This window comes from Eumetopias jubatus, unplaced genomic scaffold, assembly GCF_037043125.1.
Source record: "Eumetopias jubatus isolate StellerSeaLion01/CBP00866 unplaced genomic scaffold, mEumJub1_p1.0 scaffold_16, whole genome shotgun sequence".
NCBI classification, from domain to species: Eukaryota; Metazoa; Chordata; class Mammalia; order Carnivora; family Otariidae; genus Eumetopias; species Eumetopias jubatus.
The window spans coordinates 65,125,617-65,148,808 of NW_028274822.1; the positions used below are offsets into that span (position 1 = coordinate 65,125,617).

Sequence of the window (23,192 nt, forward strand, 5' to 3'; positions counted from 1 at the left end):
AAGCTACTCAGTGCTAGGGGCATAAAAAGCAAGAAGTGTCTTTCTTCCTCATGCACATGCGGGGGTGGATGTGGAGCTAAGTCGGGTGGCTTTCTTTCGCACCATCTTTCAAGGACCAGGCTGGTGGCTGCTTTGCCATCTTCAGCATACCACCTTGAATGTTGCCTTCCCGGTTAACTGGAAGGAGGCAAGAAAGTTCAAAAGAGCCAGCACTGGTGGTTTTTATGGGTGAGGCTGCAGGTGGCATGTGGCATTTTGATTCCCATTCCATTAGAGGAAACTAGGTCACATGGCCACACCAGAACTGCACGGGTGCAGGGCACCTGAAAAGTGTCATGTAGGTATGGCCAAATGAGGGGAGGCATTATTGTGGTGGACTATAGAGTGGGGCGCAGCCCCCTGCACTAATGGCTGATGTTCCATGGAGTATGGTTCCTTGTCTGGAAAGGCAGCCCTTATTGGCAGGTGTTCTCGAAAGTAGCCTACACTCTGCTGCTGGGTCTGGGTTACATTTATACATAATGAGCTGCTTGTCTTAACCCAGAAGATACTTGCTTTTGGACCAATTTGCAATGTTATTCCCAGATCTAGCAGAGTTCTTTTCTTCTTTAACCAAATAGTATTACCTTTCTGTTACTTGTTTCCCAAGGCAAACACTATATCCCCAAAAGCAGATACCTTGAAACAATAGCATGTCTAGAACAAAGTCTCATCCTGAGTCTCCTTGGGGCCACTCCCTACAGAAGCAATGCCATCTCTATGCTGATTCATGATCCATGTAGTCTGGCTCTGTGGGGTCTTCACTGCCTGCCTTGTTTCCGTGCTTTCCCAATACACAGGAGGCCAAGCTCACAGACCAGCTTCCCCTCATCATCGTGTGTGATCGGTTTGACTTTGTCCATGACCTCGTCCTGTATTTGTACCGCAACAACCTGCAGAAGTACATCGAGATCTATGTTCAGAAGGTACTACTGGGACCATCACTACCAGCTCCCAGGTGACACCCGGCTGCCTTTGTGCCTCGTTTGGTGGTAATAGCCTACACCTGAGAGACTGCCTTTGACCCCTGAATGTGTCTGAGACTGGTGGTATCATAGCTTGGGCTGCCACAGCAGAATACCACATACTGCAGTAGACATTTTCTAGAGGCTGGAAGTCCAAGATCAAGGTGCTGACCCCACCACCTTGGGTTGGTTGTTTCTGAGGCCACTCTCCTTGGCTTCCAGATGGCCACCTTCTTGCTGTACCTTTATATGGCCTTTTCTCTGATTAGGGCCCCACCATTATGACCTCAGTGAACCATAATTATGTCCTTCAAGGCCCATCTTCAAATACAGTCACATTAGGGGTTGGAGCTTCAAATACACATTCTGTCCACCACAGGAGCCCTTTCAGACAGCCATACTGTCCAGGCCTGGATGGGGGACTTATAGCAGTGACCTGTGCCTGTAGCACTAAAGTCACCCACCACCTTGACCATTCTAGGTCAACCCTAGCCGGATCCCTGCTGTGGTTGGAGGGCTGCTTGATGTGGATTGTTCTGAGGAAGTAATTAAAAACTTAATCATGGTGGTGAGAGGACAGTTCTCTACTGATGAGCTGGTGGCTGAAGTAGAAAAAAGAAACAGGTAAGGGGTCCTAGCTTGGTATCTTCTCTTGCCCCTGGGTTCTAGTGTTTGTTGCTAAGTCTATGACTAATTCCCCAAGATCCCTTTTCAGTCAGCCTCTAGGTCCCAGGACTAACTGTCTCCATGGTTGGTCTTTCATGCAACAAATCTTAGATCTAGTAGTGAGTTGTTTGCTATTGGTACTATAGATCTTTGGGAAAAACTTAACAATTGAAATCTGTTTGGAATTCAAGTCTGTTTTGGTCCCTAAAACAACCTGAGGTTAATGAAGTGAGATTTTTGTTTGTTTCTAGAAGCAACCTTCAGCGTTCAGGGTCTGCCCTGGAGGTTTCAGATGTTAGTTTTGAGACTTTTACAGTGCTCTTCCTTCTTTCAAAGGCTAAAGCTGCTGCTTCCCTGGCTGGAGTCCCGGACTCATGAAGGCTGTGAAGAGCCTGCCACTCACAATGCACTTGCCAAGATCTACATCGACAGCAACAATAGCCCCGAGCGCTTCCTGAGAGAGAACGCTTACTATGACAGCCGCGTGGTGGGCCGCTACTGTGAGAAGCGGGACCCGCATCTGGCCTGTGTCGCCTACGAGCGGGGGCATTGTGACCTTGAGCTCATCAAGGTGGGCAGCAAATACACCTGGCTGCCAGCTGTTGCGCTGGCTTCATCAGTGGGGGCTCATGAGGACTTCCTCTGAGCCCCACAATTGCAGATCGTGTGCTACATTTCCATAAACTTGATTTCCTTGTAATTCAGATGCCTTGTTTCCTACCTGCTTATGCCCTGTTTGTATATATTGTACCTGTAAACCTGGCTGGCCCAAGTCTGACCTGTCAGCCTTCTGCTTACAGTCCTCTAGCCTTGAGGGCAAAATTGAACCCCTTGGCCTGACTCAGGAGGTTTTCTGTCAACCACAACCCTGTCCTCACCGGCCTGACTGCCTCCCCTCTTGCCTCTCCACCCTGAATGCTTCCGTCCTATGTGTGCTTGCACTTCCTGCTCTTCTTAGGCAGCTTCTTACATGTGCCCTCTACCAACTCTTCCCAACCACAGAGCTCTTACTGGCCCCTTCTTGGAACATCCCCCTCAGGTCTGCTTACCTCTACCCTGGCCTGGATCTACATGTTTTATTACTTAAGTAGCAAATAGTTTGATACTTAACCTTGTGACCTAAAACTCCAGAAATCTCATGTGGATGCACCTGATGTTTGTTTGACTGTAAGATCTATAGGCAGTTGGTCTGTTTGCCCTGGGCACCTCAGAGTGTCTGGACAACATGGTAGAAACTCAGCAACCGGGGAAGGAATCTGTTAGGGTGTCAAGCATACAGAGCCAAAGCTCAAGAGCAGTGCACCAGTTTCTCATCCTACTTTAGCTTTGGACACTAACCATGCATGTGACAGGCCAGGTCTGCATAGCACGTCGCCTTGCAGTCTCTAGGGAGCCAATTTGTGTGAAGTTGGGACTTTAGTTAGTCTGATACCATAAGCCACCTTTTGGCTGAATTTACTACCTTTTTATTAAAGCTCAGTTCAGTGACCGCTCAGGGATCTTTGCACCCATCTGTCCTACCAGGTGATGTATGATAGATACCGCCTTTTAGTGAGGCAGAATTGAGACAAGAAAAAAAGTGCTCGTTAAGATCTGCTGTGTCAGAAGGAGAAGCTGCAGTGATATTTTGGGGCAGGCCAGACCAAGCCTGCTCCTGGCCTCGTGCCATGCACACGTGAGCAGCCCATGGACACACATGCAGCATTTAGTCTGGTATCTGGTACCCAGCCAGTCTGATTCCCACTAGGCCTTAACAAGTGCCTCACACGTTGGAAGGTTCCAGTGGACAGTTGGTTTCTTGGAGATGTACTAGAACACAGAAAAGGATCTCAAGTTCAGTCCGTGAAAGCATATTTTAAAGTTTATAGGCCTTGAAATGTTGTAGCATATATGCTGTTTTATACCAGTCCTGGGCTATTCTGATAACACTTTAGAGATGGTGACTATTTAAATTTAAATTATTTAAATTATAATATTTAAATTAGCTAAAATTAAAAAATTAGTTCCTCTTTCATATACCGCATTCCATAGCACATGTCTAGAACATTTTCATTGTCTCAGAAAGTTCTGCTGGGTAGCGCCACTTTAGAGAGCAAGAGTTGGGTTGATGTGGAGAGGAGCTGCCACACCCATACCCATTCTGAGTTGTTATAAACTGAGAAACTTGTATTTTGAGGTAATTTATCACTCTGAGAAGAGCATTGTCACCCCTTTGGGATGCTGCTCATCCCGTGTCAAAGTACTATTCTTTGCTTGGGCTCTGGCTGAACCAAACAAGTGTCGGGGACAGAGGGAACTGACTGGGGTGGGTCCCCCGAGTAGTGTCCATTGATTGGCTGTGTTATACACACTAGTGTACTCATTTCAGGTTTGCAACGAGAATTCTCTGTTTAAAAGTGAGGCCCGCTACCTGGTACAGAGAAAAGATCCAGAGCTCTGGGCTTACGTCCTTGAGGAGACCAACCCAACCAGGAGACAGTTGATCGACCAGGTACAGAATGGAAATGGGAGTATGTGTATGCGGGCCTTTTGCCCTCTCATCATCTTGTGGCCAGAGTGACTAGTTGAATTGTTATGTTTAACACATCTTCAGCACATGACCAGACTATCGTGTGAATCTTCCCTGGAGTTGTTTATTGGTTAAAGGCACAGAGTTGGCCCTGATCTCCAAAGCGGGGATGTGCTGCCCCAGTAAAAGGAATATCTGATGGCATGCCTGCATGCTGGACTCTTAGTATTTTTTTCAGCGCAGCCCCCAGTGATACAAGGTAAGTGGCTCTCAAGGTTGTCTCAGCTGGACTTGGCTTTGGTGAGGAACCCCTTGCACCCTTGTGACTATCCAGTGCCTCCTCAGAGCTGGGGGCATGGTACCGAGGCCAGGGTTCCTCCTATGTGCAGCCTGGCAGATGGGTGTTGACCTCAGCCACTTGGTGGGCTTCCTGTAGCTTTAGGCAGCAGATGGTGCTTCACCATACCCATTGTCCCCTAGGCTTCTGGGCACACTGTTTGGGGATGGGCTGAGATCAAGGTGGGAACAGGACCCTGGTTCAACAAGTGGCCTTCAGCCCTGAGCAGATCAACTAAAATGGCCCCCCAACTCCTTTGTTACCAACCACTAGGCGCACTTGTTGGATTTTACTTTTATCTCTTCTGAATTTCACCTTCTTGTTTTCTGTCCACTGTTCCTCATTTCTGTGCCATTATCTGTTTCGTAATAAACTTTATTCTGGAACACTTTTAGATGGCTAGAAGCCTGTGTTATTTTGGATCTCATTATATCAGCTTTGGAGCTACCCACCTCTAAGATTGATCCAGACCTCACGAAGACATTGAGCAGCAAAGGGCCTGGGACAGAGTAGGTTTAGATTCCACTAGAGATCTATCTCCAAATTTGGAGAAAACAGATATTTCTCCACATGTGGTCCAGCTGCCTGGCACATCTTGTAGGTTGTGTTACATTGGCACCGGGATGAGTAGCTTTAATGCTGCACTGAGCCGAAGCCAGCGGGTGCCTCTTGGTCTTCCTGTATCTATGTGAAGCTGCTGATCCTGTCATTATGTCTGTTGGGACTGAATATTCATAGCCACCTCCTGGGGGGCATTTACCTACCGTGCCCCTCTAATTAGAGGGACTGAATGACGGCAGCAGACTGCTTTTAGGTCTGGAGGAGAAGCTCATTATGGAAAGTTTACTTAGAGGAAGCAGCTTCCTGAGGTAACCTTAGATTAGGCATCCTGTTGACTCAAATAGATGGTGGAAATTTATTTTTGCCCTTACAATAACACACTTTAAATGTGTATTTAAAGTGCTCTAAGGTTTTCAAGAATGGACAGATGTCGTGATGGCAGGAAATATACCTCCTACTCTGGATGAAGTCTGTGTGCTGTCACAGTTCTCCTTTCCCTTAAGTACACCCTTTTTGTTACTTATCTCCTGTGATAGCCCCTTTCCTCAAACTCCTTTGCATAGCTGTTAGGATTATTATAAACTCCTCAGAAAAACTTTTGTATCTTATGGTGCCATTGAGTATACAGTGGCCACTTGCAAGGTGGACTGGGCTGACTTTGATTCTAGTTCCATTGCAGCCCCTCCTGTTTGTAGGGTCAAAGTTCATGGCCAGAGATATGTATTATCTGTGTCATACCTCCTCCTAGCTATCTGTTCTTTCTCATTAATGCGTTGCTATTGCCCACCCTTGATGAAGCTTGGCAAAACTGATAGACCCTGAAGTCACCAAAGGCCCCTGGCACAAAGTGCAAAGAGAACAATGCTGACCTTCTAGCCTGCTGTTACCTGGGAAGTGTACTCTGGAAAAATGTCTTTTCCCCCACTTGTGAGTTTTCTTGTAGGTGAGACACCTGTAATTGGATGAGGGGTTGTGTGGCCAGTTTTTTGTCAGTATTTCCCTTGGCATGGTTCTAAGGGCTGTGGAGCTCAGAGTGTACTCAACTGCATGCCTGGAAGTGAGCTGGGCCAGAGCAGTTGTGGTACTCTAGGCTAGCAAGAGCTTCATTAGAGAAATGGAGGCCATATTTGCTATGAACAAACAAAGATGAAAGCAAACATGCATTTCAGATGCCTGTTTAAGTACACTGTGTTATTGGCTTTGGAGTAAATTTACAGTATGGTTTTTGGGGCAGAGATGAGTCTGCAGCCCTTTTGATGTGAGAGGGAAACTAATCATCAAATAGAGCAGGCAGAAATCTCTGAAATTGACTTCTTTAGACAACCTTCCCTTTTTACCTTGAGAAATCTCCTATTTTCTCTGCGTCTATTTCAGACTGCCATGGAGGAATCCTTTCTTTCTGTTTAGCTTCAAAGATAGTCTTGAATTGACTTTATCTAACCAAGTTCTTTCAAATGATATTTAAAACCAGGTGGTACAGACGGCATTGTCAGAAACACAGGATCCTGAAGAGGTCTCGGTCACTGTCAAGGCCTTCATGACAGCTGATCTGCCTAATGAACTGATTGAGCTGCTGGAGAAGATTGTTCTGGATAACTCAGTCTTCAGTGAGCACAGGTAAGGGTATGCCGAGGGTAGCTGCTGACTCGGTCAGATTCAAGCACCTGCCTGATGTTCACTTTCCCTTACAGTTTTGTCTTACCTCACCTGCCCAGCCTTATTGGCTGCTCCCACTGCGTTTTGTATCTTGAGTCCTACCTGTCTCTTCTAGCCCCACCTAAATTCTACTTTTCCCAGGAATCTGTCCTTCCTCTTGCTTCTCTGGCCTGCACTCTTCTTTAACCACAGTGCTCAGAAAGGGAGCTAATATTCATTAGTGCCTACTATGTCCCAAGCAAAATCATGGTGAACAAAGCCTGGAAACAGATGTCAAGAAAACTAAATCTGGACATGTATCAGGGATGACTCGCTGGAGATATAATATAGAAGCATGATGAGTAGGAGCTTGGGTAGGAAGAGCATTCTAGACAGAAACAACAGAATGGGCAGACACTTTGGAAGTAATAATAGAGCATGCTTCAGTGTGGTCACACCCAGCATTTATTTCCACTTTAAAATTCATTATCAGGGCACCTGGGTGGCTCAGATGGTTGAGTGTCTGCCTTCAGCTTGGGTCGTGATCCTGGGGTCCTGGGATGGAACCCCGTGTCTGGCTTCTGGCTCGGCGGGGAGTCTGCTCCTCCCTCTCCCTCTGCCTCTCCCCCTGCTCATGCTCTCTCTTTATCTCTCTGTCTCAAATGAATAAATAAAATCTTTAAAAAAAAATTCATTATCAGAGATTCTGTGTCAAACAGACCAGTGTATTCACATCATAAATCCGCTGTAAAGATTTAATTGTAAGGTTTATTTTGTAGGCCAGATGGGCTTTCAAGGTCTGTGGCATTGTGTTAAAGAATGTTTGTGAGGATGTGTTTGGGTTTTTTTTGTTGTTGTTTGTGTTTTGTTTTGTTTTGTTTTGGGTTTTTTTTTTTTACTTTTCCGTGATTCATTATTTGCATATAACACCCAGTGCTCATTACAACACATGCCCTCCTTAATACCCATCACGGGGCTAACCCATCCCCCCACCCCCCTCCCCTCTGAAACCCTCAGATTGCTTCCCAGAGTCCATAGTCTCTCATGGTTCATCTCCCCCTCTGATTTCCACCCCCTTCAGTTTTCCCTTCCTTCCCCTGATGTCGTCCATGCTATTCCTTATGTTCTACAAATAAGTGAAACCAAATGATAATTGTCTTTCTCTGCTTGACTTATTTCACTTAGCATAATCCCCTCCAGTTCCATCCATGTGGATGAAAACGGTAGGTATTCATCCTTTCTGATGGCTGAGTAATATTCCATTGTATATATAAACCACATCTTCTTTATCCATTCATCTGTTGAAGGGTATCTTGGCTCCTTCCACAGTTTGGCTTTTGTGGACATTGCTGCTATGAACATTCGGGTGCATGTGCCCCTTCTTTTCACTACATCTGTATCTTTGGGGTAAATACCCAGTAGTGCAATTGCTGGGTCATAGGGAAGCTCTATTTTTAACTTTTTGAGGCACCTCCATACTGTTTTCCAAAGTGCCTGTACCAACTTGCATTCCCACCAACAGTGTAAGAGGGTTCCCCTTTCTCCACATCCTCTCCAACATTTGTTGTTTCCTGCCTTGTTAATTTTTGCCATTCTAACTGGTATAAGGTGGTATCTCAGTGTGGTTTTGATTTGAATTTCCCTGATGGCTGGTGATGTTGAACCTTTTTTCATTTGTCTGTTAGCCATTCATATATCTTCTTTTGAGAAGTGTCTGTTCATGTATTCTGCCCATTTTTTGACTTGTTTTTTGGGTGTTAAGTTTGAGAAGTTCTTTATAGATATTGGATACAAGCCCTTTATTCTGTAATGTCATTTGCAAATATCTTCTCCCATCCGTGGGTTGCCTCTTAGTTTTGTTGACTGTTTCCTTTGCTGTGCAGAAGCTTTTTATCTTGATGAAGTCCCAAAAGTTCATTTTTGCTTTTGTTTCCCTTGCCTTTGGAGATGTGTAATGAAAGAAGTTGCTGTGGCTGAGGTTACTGCCTATGTTTTCCTGTAGGATTTTGATAGATTCCTGTCTCACATTGAGGTTGTTCATCCATTTAGAGTTTATGTTTGTGTATGGTGTAAGAGAATGATCGAGTTTCATTCTTCTGTATATAGTTACCCAATTTTCCCAACACCATTTATTGAAGAGACTGTCTTTTTTTTTAATTTTTTATTGTTATGTTAATCACCATACATCATTAGTTTTTGATGTAGTGTTCCATGGTTCATTGTTTGTGCATAACACCCAGTGCTCCACACAGAACGGCTCTTTAATACCCATCACCAGGCTAACCCATCCCCCCAACCCCCTCCCCTCTAGAAACCTCAGTTTGTTTTTCAGAGTCCATCATCTCTCATGGTTCGGAAGAGACTGTCTTTTTCCCATTGGATATTTTTTCCTGATTTGTCGAAGATTAGTAAACCATAGAGTTGAGGGTCCATTTCTGGAGACTGTATTATGTTCCATTGATCTATGTGTCTGTTTTTGTGCCAATACCATGCTGTCTTGGTGATCACAGTTTTGTAATATAGCATGAAATCAGGCAACGTGATGCCCCTAGCTTTGTTTTTCTTTGTCAACATTTCCTTGGTGATTCGGGGTCTTTTCCGGTTCCATACATATTTTAGGATTGTTTGTTTCAGCTCTTTGAAAAACGCCAATTGTTTTGATAGGGATGGCGTTGAAAGTGTAGATTGCTCTGGGCAGCATAGACATTTTAACAATATTTATTCTTCCAGTCCATGAGCCTGGAATGTTTTTCCATCTTTTTGTGTCTTCAATTTCTTTCGTAAGTGTTCTGTAGTTTCTAGAGTATAGATCCTTTACCTCTTTTGTTAGGTTTATTCCAAGGTATTTTATGATTTTTGGTGCTATTGTAAATGGAATCAATTCCCAAATTTCTCTTTCTACAGTTACATTGTTAGTGTATAGAAAAGCAACTGATTTCTGTGCATTGATTTTGTATCCTGCCACATTACTGAATTGCTGTATGAGTTCTAGTAATTTGGGGGTGGAGTCTTTTGGGTTTTCCACATAGAGTATCATGTCACCTGCAAAGAGAGAGAGTTTGACTTCTTCTTTGCCAATTTGAATATGTTTTATTTCTTTTTGTTGTCTGATTGCTGATGCTAGGACTTCTAGTACTATGTTGAATAATAGTGGCAAGAGTGGGCATCCCTGTTGTGTTCCTGATCTTAAGGGAAAAGCTCTCAGCTTTTCCCCATTGAGAATGATATCCGCTGTGGCCTTTTCATAGATGGATTTTATGAACTTGAGGAATGTTCCCTCTATCCCTATACTCTGAAGAGTTTTAATCAGGAAAAGATGCTGTATTTTGTCAAATGCTTTTTCTGCGTCAATTGAGAGGATCACATGGTTCTTGTCTTTTTTTTTTAATCAATGTGTTCTATCATGTTGATTGATTTGCGAATGTTGAACCACCCTTGCATCCCCAGTCGTGATGGGTAATCCTTTTAATGTCCTGTTGGATCCTATTGGCTAGGGTCTTGTTTAGTATTTTGGCATCCATATTCATCGGGGATATTGGTCTGTAATTCTCCTTTTTGATGGGGTCTTTGCCTGGTTTTGGGATCAAGGTAATGCTGGCATCATAGAAGGTGTTTGGAAGTTTTCCTTCTGTTTCTGTTTTTTGAAACAGCTTCAGAAGAATAGGTATTATTTCTTCTTTAAATGTAGAATTTCCCTGGGAATCCATCTGACCCTGGACTCTTGTTTTTTGGGAGATTTTTGATTACTGCTTCAATTTCATTACTGGTTATTGTTTGTTTTTAAACTGAGAAATGCTAAATGGTAAATTATGGAACATGAAATTACATTTTAATGGAATCCTGTGCCCTCATTGATGACAGAATGCCGGAGTTAAGGTACCTGAGGTGGCTAGGATATTCTATCTTGTTGTCTGGCCAACCTCCTTTGATAGATCTTAGCCTGTTAGTACTTCCCACAGAAAAACATTTCAAGGTGGTTCTGACTGTGTGCTGACTCCTTGGACACTGTTGTTTTTCACAATGCAGGGGGACCTTCAAGTTCTTGCCCTTCTTTCTGTGACCGACTGCTTCACCAGACATAGTTTTCTGTGCAGGTGAGAATAGCCTGAGTTAGCAGTGTGGCAGACTTAGATACCTATATACTTACACAGATCCTGTTACTGGAAAGACTGAAGATGTAGGGTGAAATATACAAATGATCCATGAGCTAGTGACTTTTGCCAAACTCTGTTGAACCCGGTGTGTGTGTTCCCACAGGACACAGAGGATAGGAGATACAACCCAAGGGCCTACGAAAGGTGTGAAGTCTGCAGTGAAGCCCCTCCGCAGTGCAAGGCTAAACTATACCAGTATTGCCTAGCCCTCTGCTAAGAGACCAGCCAAAACAAAACCAAAAAGAGCTCTTTGGAACCATGGTGCTAGATTATGAGGACAAAACTGGCCCTGAGAGGCTGGCCCTCTAACAGGTTTTAGTACAAATTCCTGTGAACTGGCATGGGATTAAAAATCCTCAAGTGAGGAATTTAATTTTGAAATGATTGCCATCAGGTAGTGCCTTCAGATGTCTGTCAAAGACAAATACAAATCCTTTTAAGAAGAGCCTACCCTCTAGCAAGGCTTCAGAGAATTCTGACATAACATTCCAAGAAATAATGAGCTCATAGTAAAAACATTGACAAAATGCATAAGGAAACAAGGCTCCATTAGTAAGAGCCCACAGCAAAACAGAGTAGACTCAGATCTACCTAGAGGGACTGTGGTTATTGGAATTATCAGGCATGGAATATAAAATTACATGTAATGTGTTTAAATATCCAAAAGATCAAGCAGACTTTTTTTTTAGGGATTTTATTTATTTGAGAGAGAGACAGAGAGCACAAGCAGGGGCAGAGGGAAAGGGAGAGGGACAAGCAGACTCCCCGTTGAGTGGGGAGCCTGATGTGGGGCTCGATCCCAGGACCCTGAGATCACGACCTGAGCCAAAGTCAGATAATTAACCAACTGAGTCATCCAGGCACCCCTCAAGCAGATTTTTTTAAATACCAAGTAACTGATAAATAAAAAATAAATTTATGTAATTGGATTTGAAGTAAACTCCAAATGGGTTTAGGGGGATTAAAAAATAGGAATTGTGGGGCACCTGGGTGGCTCAGTTAGTTAAGCGTCTGCCTTCGGCTTGGGTCATGGTCCCAGGGTCCTGGGATCGAGCCCCACATCGGGCTCCCTGCTCAGCGGGGAAGCCTGCTTCTTCCTCCCCCACTCCCCCTCCTTGTGTTCCCTCTCTCGCTGTGTCTCTCTCTGTCAAATAAATAAAATCTTAAAAAAAAAAGAAAGAAAAGTTAAAATGAAGAACATTTAAAAAAATAGGAATTGAAGGATACATGTGAAGAAATTGCAAGAATGTAGCCAAGACAGGTAGAAAATGTGAAAGAGTTTAAGATCTATACAGGCTGAAGGGAGACCTAATCAGAGCCTCAGAGAGAGGTCAGGGAATGAGACACTATTTGGAGGGAAGATGATGGAGATTTTAATAGAACTGATGTTCCTAGTTCTCAAATTCAGGAAGCCCAGCAAATCCCAAGGAAGATTAATTTTTTAAAACCACCTTTACACACATTATAGCAAAACTGTGGAACATCAGAAAAATTTTTAAGCCCTCAGAGAGAAGATAGATTACCTATAACAAATGTGAATTAGACTGACAGCAGACTTTTCAGCAGCCTCAGTAGAAGCCAAAGGATATGGGGTGATTTGACTTCAGAGTACATTAACATAAAATTAATGAGAAGTTAGAAATAAAAGAATTTTTAAAAGTTAGGCAAATGTAAACCTAAAAATGCTGGTATTATATTGATACTATATGTTAATATAATATGACATTGTATGTTTATATATATATTATATAGTCTATATTTGTATCATACAAAATAGACTTTGAGGTAAAAATCATTATTGAGGGACACCTGGGTGTCTCAGTCCATTAAGCATCTGCCTTCGGCTCAGGTCATGATCCCAGGGTCTTAGGATCGAGTCCCACATCAAGCTCCTTGCTCAGTGGGGAGCTTGCTTCTCCATCTGCTTGCCACTCCCCCTGTTTGTACATGCACATGTTCTCTCTCTCTCTGACAAATAAATAAATAAAATCTTAAAAAAAAAAACAACACTGAAGTAAAAAGGGCCAGTACAGTAGTCCCCACTTATCCATGATTTCATGTCCTGTGGTTTCAGTTGTCATGGTTAACTGTGGTTGTCTGGAAGCAGACAATGTGTCAGAAGGTCAGCTGTAGCCTAACACTATGTCTCAGTGCCTACATCAATCACCTCACTTCTTATCACATAGGCTAAATGCATCTCACATCATCACAGGAAGGGTGAGTGTGGTACGGTAAGATATTTTGAGAGCGAGAAACCACATTCACATAAATTTTACTTATAAGGTATTGTAATTGTTCTATGTTATCATTAGTTACTGTTAATCTCTTACTGTGCCTGATTAATAAAATAAAGTTTATCATAGGTGTGTATGTACAGGAAAAAATATATAGGGTTTGGAACTACCTGTGGTTTCAAACCCCCACTTGGGGTCTTGGAATGTATTACGTGCAGATAAGGGGGAGTACTGTATATAATAATGAAATATTCAGCTCACCAGGAAGATAATTCTGAACTTGTATATACCTAATAATATAGTTTCAAAATGTGTAAGGCAACAATTGACAAAACTGCAAGAAGACACAAACAAATTCACCATATTGGGAGATCTTAACATAACCTTTCCAGGTAATTAGCTTAAAATAAGCATATTAAAAAGTATACATAAAGAAAGACAGTAGTAAATATTATTTTTAAAAGTAAATAAAAACATAACTGTTGACAGTTAATGTGAATTATAAGCTTACTGGAATGAATTTACATATATTCAACAAGTAGACGTGGTTCTTAAAAAAAATCGGGAGACAAATGAAAAGGTGAACTGCTGTAGTCCTGTCCATTCAACCATGATAAACAGCTTGATGTAAATTCATGAGTGATCACATCATATTGAAAGACATCAGGGGCACCTGGGTGACTCAGTCGGTTAAGTGCCTTCAGCTCAGATTGTGATCCCCGGGTCCTGGGTTCAAGTCCTGCATCGGGCTCCCTGCTCAGCATGGAGTCTGCTTCTTCATCTGCTGCTCCCCCTGCTCGTGCATTTTCTCTCTCTCTCTCTCTCTCTCTCTCTCTCTCAAAAATAAAATCTTTAAAAAAAAAAAGATCAGTTTTACCCACATCACTCAAATTTACTGCAATACCAGTAAAACTCTCTATTTGTTTACTTATGAAACTTGACAGGGAGATTTTAAATCAAAAAGATAAAAGGCCAAGAATAGTTAAGATTGCTAACGCAAATAATAAATCACTTAAGAGGTGAGAGTAGGTTTTGGGATGGCAAGGTACTTACTCTGATCTAGAAATATTATAAAATTAAATCAAGACATTATGGTTTGGCCAAGGAGTAGAGAAATGGACCATTATAATAGAGCAAAGAACCCTAAAATATACCCACACATATGTAAAACATTTATTTATGACAGAGCTGGCTATGCAGATGGAAATAGTAGACTTTTCAGTAAAATGATGTTGGGACAAATGATTATCTGTATGGGTAAAAATTAAAATTGGATCTCTGTGCCACACAATGTAGAGATTTAAATATAAAATCAAAACTATAATGTTTTTAGAGTTTATGTTTAAAAGAAGTATATTTGTGGCCTAATGAACACATAAGCCAGTTGCAAAAATACATAAACCATTTGAAAAACTAGTAAATAGGACTGTGTTAAACCTAAGAACTTTATCATAATAAGATGAGAAAAGGGGAAGCTGCAAACAGATGACATTTACAACATACATAACCAACAAAAAACTAGCATGGAGAACATAAAATGAAAAAGAAAAACTCAGACAACCTGATAGAGAACTCAGCAAAGCTCTTGAGTGATCCTTCAGCAAGAGGAGAGACAGCCTGTGAGTCTAAGGCAGGAATGCAGCCTCATCAACCATCAGGGAAGCACAGCCTGGCCGCTGTGTACCATCCCTTTCCTCCTGCAGAGCTGTGGGGATCTAGCTCTCCTAATCAGCCTTGATGAGAGTCTCGAGCAACTGGGTGTACCCTGTTGGGAATGTGCGTTCCTCTTGGGAAGCAGTGCATGTTAGAAGATGTTTCCACTCTTGGTTCTGAACCCTGAAGAAACTCGGCTCACCTGTATCGGAGACATGTGCAAGAATGCACAAAGCAGCACAATTTCCAATAGCAAAGATCTGAGAGCAGTCTAGATACCCGTTGGTAAAAGAGCTGTGGTACTGTTGTACAGCGGAGTACCATGTCCCAGTGGAAGTGAATGCTATACAACAGCATGGGTGAATCTTGGACCTAATTTTTTAATACTTTTTCCCCCTTTTTAATTATCATACAGTTAAATTGGTCTTTTGTGGGGAATTTCAACACAAGCCTAGATTCATGTATGTAACCACCACAGCACACAGAACAGTTCCCTCACTATGAAACTGCCTCATGTGAACTACCCTTTACAGTTACATCCCCTGTACCCCTGACAATTGCCCATCTGTGATTCATCACCATCAATCCAGTTTTGCCTTTTCAAGAATGTCATGTAAAGGGAATCACATAGCATGCAATTTTTTGAGACTTAGCTTTTTTCACACACTGTAATGCCTTTGAGATTCATCCAAGTTGTGTGCATCAATAGTTCTCTCTTATTGCTGAACGGTGTTCTGTGGTATGAATGTACAACAGTTTGTTTATCCACTTGTTCATTGAAGGACATGGATTGTTTTCAGTTTGGGGTTACTTTGAATACATAGCTGCTATAAATGTTTGTGTCCAGATTTTTGTTTGAACACACCTAGCAGTTGCTGAGCCATATGGTATATGTATGTTTAACTGTTTAAGAAGCTGCCAAACTATTGTTTGCCAGAGTGACTGTACCATTTTGCATTCCCACCAACAATGTGTAAGAATTCCAGTTGCTCCGACGTGGATGGAACTGGAGGGTGTTATGCTGAGTGAAATAAGTCAATCAGAGAAAGACATGTATCACATGACCTCACTGATATGAGGAATTCTTAATCTCAGGAAAGAAACTGAGTGTTACTGGAGTGGTTGGGGGTGGGAGGGACGGGGTGGCTGGGTGATAGACATTGGGGAGGGTATGTGCTACGGTGAGCGCTGTGAATTGTGCAAGACTGTTGAATCACAGTTCTGTACTTCTGAAACAAATAACGCAACATATTTTAAGAAAAAAGAAAAAGAAGAAGATAACAGGAGAGGAAGAAAAGGGGTATGTCAGAGGGGGAGACGAACCATGAGAGATGATGGACTCTGAAAAACAAACTGAGGGTTCTAGAGGGGAGGGGGGTAGGGGGATGGGTTAGCCTGGTGATGGGTATTGAGGAGGGCACGTTCTGCATGGAGCACTGGGTGTTATGAACAAACAATGAATCATGGAACACTGCACCAAAAACTAATGATGTAATATATGGTGATTAACATAACAATAAAAAAATTAAAAAAAAAAAAAAAGAATTCCAGTTGCTCTACATTTTCACCAGCACTTGGTATTATCGGTGTTTTTTATTTTAGCCATTCTAATAAGCATTTGGTGGCAAGTTATTGTAGTTTTAATTTGCACTTCCCTAATGGCTAATGATTGTTAAACAACTTTCCCTGTGCTTACTTGCCCTCCATATATCCTCTTGGGTGAAGAGTCTCTCAAATCTTTTGCCTTTTTTTTAAATTGTGTTATTTGGTTTTTCACTGTTAAGTTTTGAGAGTTCTTTATACATTCTGGATACAAGTGCTTTGTTTTATATGGGATTTGCAAATATTTTTTCCCAGTGTGGAGTTTGTCTTTTTATTCTCCTAATAGTATCATTTGCATATAAAAAGTTTTCATTTGGATCAAGTCCAGGTCAAACTTTTCTCTTGTGGATTGTGATTGTGTTTTGGTGTTAAGAACTCTGTGCCGGGCGCCTGGGTGGCTCAGTTGGTTAAGCGACTGCCTTCGGCTCAGGTCATGATCCCGGAGTCCTGGGATCGAGTCCCACATCGCTTCTCCCTCTGACCCTCCCCCCTCTCATGTACTCTCTCTCTGTCTCATTCTCGCTCTCTCAAATAAATAAATAAATCTTTAAAAAAAAAAAAAAAAAAGAACTCTGTGCCTAATCCCAGGTCAAAGATTCTCTCCGGAATCCTTCTAAAAGTCTTATAGTTTTACATTTTACATTTAGATGTGTGGTCCAGTGTCCAAAAACGTATGAAGTTTAGGTTGACGTTCATTTTTTTGCATGTGGATGTCCAGTCATTCCAGCCTTATTTGTTGGGTCCATTCTGCATTGAATTCCTTTTGCTTCTTTGCCAAAAATCACTTGGCCAGGTTCTGTGATTCCTCCAACTTTATTCTTGTTCAAGATTTAGAATCAGCTTTGTTTGTATCGACAGGGAAACCTCCTGGAATTTTGATTGGAATTGCATGAGATCTATAGACCAATTTGGGGACAGTTGGTATCTTTACTGTGTTGAGTATATAAATACATCTCTCCATTTATTTAGATCTTTAATTTTTCTTATCAGCATTTTCTATTTTTCAGCATATAGATCATGTACATGTCTTATTAAATTTATACCTAAATATTTCATGTTTTGGAAGCTATTGTAAATAGAGGGGTTTTTTTTGTTTACAATTGTACGTTGCTAGTATACAGAACTACAACAATGGTTAACCTTGTATCCAGTACCTTGCTAAGCTTATTTATCCTAGAACTTTTTTTCAAAGATTCCTTGGAATTTTCTGTCAATCATTTTACCTGCAAACAGTGGCAGTTTTATCTCTTCCTTTCTAATCTTGATGCCTTTTATTTTTCTTGCCTAACTGCCATGACTAGAGCCTCCAATAGGATGTTGAATAAAAGTGGGGAAAGAAGACATTGTCTTGTTCCTGATCCTGGGGGGAAGCATTCAGTCTCTCACCATTGAGAGCTGTGGATACTTTGTAGATAGCCTTCATCAGATTGAAGAAGTTCCCTTCTATTTCTAGTTTGTTCAGAGTCTTTATCATTAATGGGTGTTGGATTTTGTCAGATGCTCTTTCTGAATCAGTATGATCACGTTTTTCTTTTTTAAATTCTTAATATGGTACATTACATAGATTTCCCCCCCACATCTTTGAAGAAGACAAAAGAAAACAAATTTTATAAGAATGCATCTAGTGTGATTAAAGAAAAGGACAGTTTAAAAACATGCAAAACTATATTGCTTACTTTTTCTCAGCATTTTATATTTTTCAGCATATAGATCATATATATGTCTTATTAGATTTATACCTAAATATTTCATGTTTTGGAAGCTATTATAAATAGGTAGAGGGGTTTTTTTGTTTATGTTGTACATTGCTAGTATACAGAACTACAACAATGGTACAATTTTTTAAAAGACTATTTTTTTGAGAGAGAGACAGCACAAGCAGGGGGAGCGGGAAAGGGAGAAGCAGGCTCCCCGCTCAGCAGGGAGCCTGACGCAGGGCTTGATCCCAGGACCCTGGGATCATGACCTGAGCTGAAGGCAGACGCGCAACTGACTGAGCCACTCAGGCACCCATAGATATACAATTTATATGGTAGAACTATGAAGAACCACAAAGAGCTAGTAAGAGGCACAGTTCAGGAAAACAGATACCTGTGAAGCGGGAGTGGAGGCAGCTCCTGGAGAAGCTGCAGCAGCCTTCCAATGACTGGTGGTTTTCTGATTTCTCCTATCTCCTACCTGGTGCTTTCTCAAGACATTGGACCACATATACTTCATAAATATTCTGTTGTATCTATTCGTCAGTCATGTGTATGTGTTTTAAATACTTTTAAATTGGGGATCTTGGGCTGGTCAACCTGCCAAAGAGTGTTATGTACAGCTTTCATTCCTGTGACACTGTGCTGACCACCACCTCTCTTAAGGAATCTCCAGAATCTGCTGATCCTGACTGCCATCAAGGCGGACCGAACACGGGTCATGGAATACATCAGCCGCCTGGACAACTACGATGCCCCAGACATTGCAAACATCGCTGTCAGCAGTGCACTGTATGAGGAGGCCTTCACCATCTTCCGCAAGTTTGATGTGAACGCCTCAGCAATCCAGGTGAGCTGCTGAGTGCTGTCATGGTAGACCCTAGTGACCTCTGCCACACTGTGTCCTCGTCATCACCAACAGTGTCACACCCTCCGGTTGTTCGATGTATCTCTCAGATCCTTGTGCTCTTTTCTGCTCTTCACCAGTAACCCATCTTCCCAGGCTGTTGGCTCCTACTCTGCTGGTGCTCCTGCTGTCTGGCAGTCACCCCCACTTCCTGGTCATTCCTCTAGACTTGGATACCTGAATCGAGGTGTTGTGGTCAGCCCTAGTGACCGAGGTGTCTGATTCTCAGAGCCCTCGCACATGATGACTGTTTCAGTCCTTCACCCCCTGCTGCCTCAACTCCTCAGAGCAGTCCTGCCAGCCCTCCTGCCCACCTTCAACCCCCCCAAGAGCCTTTCCCTTAGCCCTCCTCCCTTTCCTCCCAGAATGTTGGCCTTTTCTGGTTTTATTTCCAAATGAATTATAAACCATGGGACAGATCACTTTAACTGCTGTCTTACCAAGATTCTTTATGTCCTTGCCTCTTCCCCTTACCATTTTTCTGTACCTGCCTGTGAAATCTCAGATCTCCTCTTTTCGGTTCATACATGGTCTTTGGCCTTGCTCTGAGATCAAACTGTACGAGGGGCAGCTGCTGCACCCAAGCCCTCCAGACTGTCCTTCAGGCCTGTTTTCTGCCTGCTGAGCTATCTCATTCCCCACAGTAGCTCCTTTGAGCCTTTTTACACCCTATATGCCCCATTGTACTATCTTACCAGGATCGGGAGACAACTCCCATGTCATTCTCCTGGCCCAAAAAACTTAGCTTGGCTTTCTCTCATTTCTTTATGCCTCTGTGTTGGAGTGTCTCTTCTCCACATGGCATTTTCCTCCTGTACAATATAGGTCTCATCTTTTCCCTCCAGTCATCATCTGAGAAATACTTAATGCCCAGTTGCTTTGGACTGAGTTGTAATGGTCATGCAACTTTAGGCAAAATGTAGAACTGAACAAAAATCTGTCTGCTCCCTGGAGCTGACTGGGTGTTGCAGAGAATGAGAGTCCTCTTGTAACCCCTAGGTCCTGATTGAGCACATTGGAAACCTAGACCGAGCATACGAGTTTGCGGAGAGATGCAATGAGCCTGCTGTATGGAGTCAGCTGGCCTGCGCCCAGCTCCAGAAAGACTTGGTGAAAGAAGCCATCGACTCCTACATTAGAGCTGATGACCCTTCCTCTTACCTGGAGGTCGTTCAGGCAGCCAGCAGGAGCAGTTAAGTGAACCTCCTCTCCCTGGGGCTCTGCCTCTCACTGGTGTGAAGCATGGCAAGAGAAGGATGTGGCCCTCCCAGGAATCTGCACATGTTACACATCCAGAGATATTGGAGACATGCTAAGTCAAAGTTTTCCAAAAGAATCTATTACTGTTATTCTGTTAATGACACTAACTCTTCAGTTGGCTGTTAACTAGACACTAGCTCTTTGGTTGGCAAGATAGTTTAAGCACAATGCATAGCATTATCATGATAATTTTAAGGTAAAAACTTAGACCCAGAGCTTCTTCTGGCCTTTCCAATTAACTGTGGTCCTCGCTTCTCCAGGGGCTGGAATAAGCATCCTGCCTCCTGGTGAGGTCTTTACTTGGTGACATGGAATTTCCCTTCCCCAGAGTCAGCTTTCATGTGGTTCTGCCCTTCCTGTCTCTCCCATCTGGAATAGGGCTCTGCTTAGCAGGCAAACAAGTCCTTCTAGACCTTACCTGGAGTCTAAGCCCTCACTGAAGCTGAGTAGGAGATTAAACATCTTAACTGGGGACAAAATGGGAGGAGCTGAGCCTCCTGTTTAAACTCAGCAGCTCTGGATTAATGTATTTTTGTTTTCTGTCTTTAGACAATTGGGAGGATCTGGTTAAATTTCTACAGATGGCCAGGAAAAAGGGCCGTGAATCCTATATAGATACTGAACTTATTTTTGCCCTGGCTAAAACCAGCCGTCTGTCTGAGCTAGAAGATTGTATTAATGGACCCAACAATGCCCACATCCAGCAGGTAGGCTGTGCCCTGGGGACCACAAACTGCTCCAGGCAGGTTTAGGGATTGCTCCCTAGAGTGGCACAGATCTTTGACACTGAGAAAAAAGCCACCCCGTGAATTAAGTCCTGTGTTACTGTCGCTGGTATGGAAGTTAAGTCCCCTGGCTGTGCACATCAGAATGATTCACCTAAAAAATGTATAGGACTATGTGCCAGTGTTCTAGCTGTTATCACTGAGGAGCAAAGTGAACTGAGTAACTGGCCAGGTAAAAGAGAGAGGTTGGAAATTAACAGCTTTTCATATTGTTAGCAATTATCATAATGTAATGGGAAGAATTTTTTTTAAAGTAAGAATAACACCAAAATGTTTAAACAAACCTTAAGGAAAAATGTTAAATAAAAGAAAGAGCTAAATAAGTGTAAAGTCTCCTATTTCCTGGGGTGAGATTCTAGATGAAAGAATTATAGGTAAAAGTTGAGGGGTTTTTTTCTTAATAAAAAGTTTTCAGTATTTACTTGAATCTTTGTATGAGGAAGGAGTTTTTAAGCATATAGGCAGTGGAAGAAAGCACAAAGGAAAGTATCAGTTCATCTAATGCATAAAAGCTTTAAATATATGTATATTCCTAATCATGGGCCTCATAGGTCTAGATGTAAAAATAAATCCCAAGAAAGAAGAAAAAGTCCAGATAGCTTTACACATAAATATTTAATCATTGCAGCATGATTTATACTAATAACAGTTGAAAGCCAGTGTCCAGCAAAAGGAAATAACATCCTTCAGTAGAATATAATACAGCCATTACAAGTATTTAGAGTCTTGTTTGGGACAGAAAAACCTTTGAAGTAAGTTCTAGCCGAGTGAAAACCTTCATGTACAATATGATGAACATATCTGTGTACCTAGAAAAACATCCCAGGTGGTGACAACGAAGAACTCAGAGATAAGGATTGGGCAATACTCTTCCATTTTCCTTTCACTTGCCTGTGTTTGCCAAGTCTTGTTTTAATCGGTGACCATAACTTTTAAATTGCCTTTATAATCAGAAAATTAATAAAGGTGTTAGAAAATGAAGCCTTGCCCAAAATCTCCCTCTGAATTCATAACAGAATTCTCCTGACTGGGGAGTCTATTAAATACCATAGCCAGAGATGCTGTCTTGGGTCACACAGAAGGTAAATCCTACCGGAAATTAGCTGGACGAGGAAGCTCAGATGGCTTTGCTTGTTCTTTGCCTCTGTTCATGGTGACCCTAAGGCTGTGCTCCCTGCCTTCCACAGTTCTCCAAGGTGGGGTCAGTACACATCAGCCAGATTAGTCCACCGCCTGTTTTTATACGTGTCCCACAGTCTGGCTTCTGCTGAATGAAGTCCCATGATGTCATTTAACTCATTTTCCCTGTATTGCCTATAAATTGACAATAATAAGAGTCTTAAAGGATCATACGCTTTGATACGATACTTCATTAATTAATCCATGCAACGAACTTTTCTTGAGCATCTTCCATGTGCCAGGATAGGGACTGTGGATGCAGGTGTGAAAATAGTCGAATTTCTGCCTTTGTGGATCTTATGATCCATTCAAGAAATTTGTGGTGTGTTAAATGGTAAGTTTACAGGAGAAAAGCACAGCAGGGAGAGGTGGACAGTGTAGGGCAGGTGGTGTGGGAAGGTGGGTGGTGCACTTCTCAACAGGTGGCTAGCATGGTGTCCCGGAGGTGAGTTCTTGAATCCATCCCTCTGAGGGAGGACGCCTGAGTGCAGACAGAAGAGCCTGTGCAAGGGTGCCTTGAGGAATATTTCAGTGTGTTGCAGGAGCAGTACAGAGGTGGCCCAGGGGGCTGAAGCAGGACATCAAACATGGGCTCACAGTTCAAGTCAGAGAGGGAATGTTGGGGAGAGGTGGTTGTTGGCAAGGCATGTCAGGACTTGTGGGACACGGGCAGGATTCTAGCTTCCGCTCTGGGTGAGATCAGAGGACTCTGAGCAGAGGAGGGATATGATCTGGTCTTAGGGGTTAACAGAACTCCTCTGGAGTTTCTGCTGTGCTGAAAACAGACTGAAGGACAGAGGCAGAAGCAATGAGAGCAGATAAGAGGCTATTCAGTAGCCCAGGCCAGAGTCAATGGCCACTCAGAGAAAGTGGTCAAGGTGAGTGGCAGAGAGCTGGTGATAAGCTTGGGTTGCTGGTGGAGTGTGAGTGAGAAGGGGGAGTAAGGCAGCTGTGCCATGTGTGGCGTGGGACAGCCATGGACAGATGGACTTGTGCCTACTGAGGTGGG

General features: G+C 42.7%; 1 protein-coding gene across 1 annotated transcript in view; it reads left to right on the plus strand.

Annotated features, from left to right (window-relative positions):
- Positions 1–23,192, plus strand: part of CLTCL1 (clathrin heavy chain like 1) — a 102,055-nt gene that overhangs the window by 59,781 nt on the left and 19,082 nt on the right. Inside the window, exons 17-24 of the mRNA XM_088019399.1 lie at positions 840–965; positions 1,486–1,628; positions 2,007–2,241; positions 4,039–4,161; positions 6,549–6,694; positions 18,719–18,902; positions 19,959–20,151; positions 20,769–20,926. Of these exons, the coding sequence (XP_087875525.1) occupies positions 840–965; positions 1,486–1,628; positions 2,007–2,241; positions 4,039–4,161; positions 6,549–6,694; positions 18,719–18,902; positions 19,959–20,151; positions 20,769–20,926 (1,308 nt within the window). The remainder of the gene's footprint in view (positions 1–839; positions 966–1,485; positions 1,629–2,006; positions 2,242–4,038; positions 4,162–6,548; positions 6,695–18,718; positions 18,903–19,958; positions 20,152–20,768; positions 20,927–23,192) is intronic.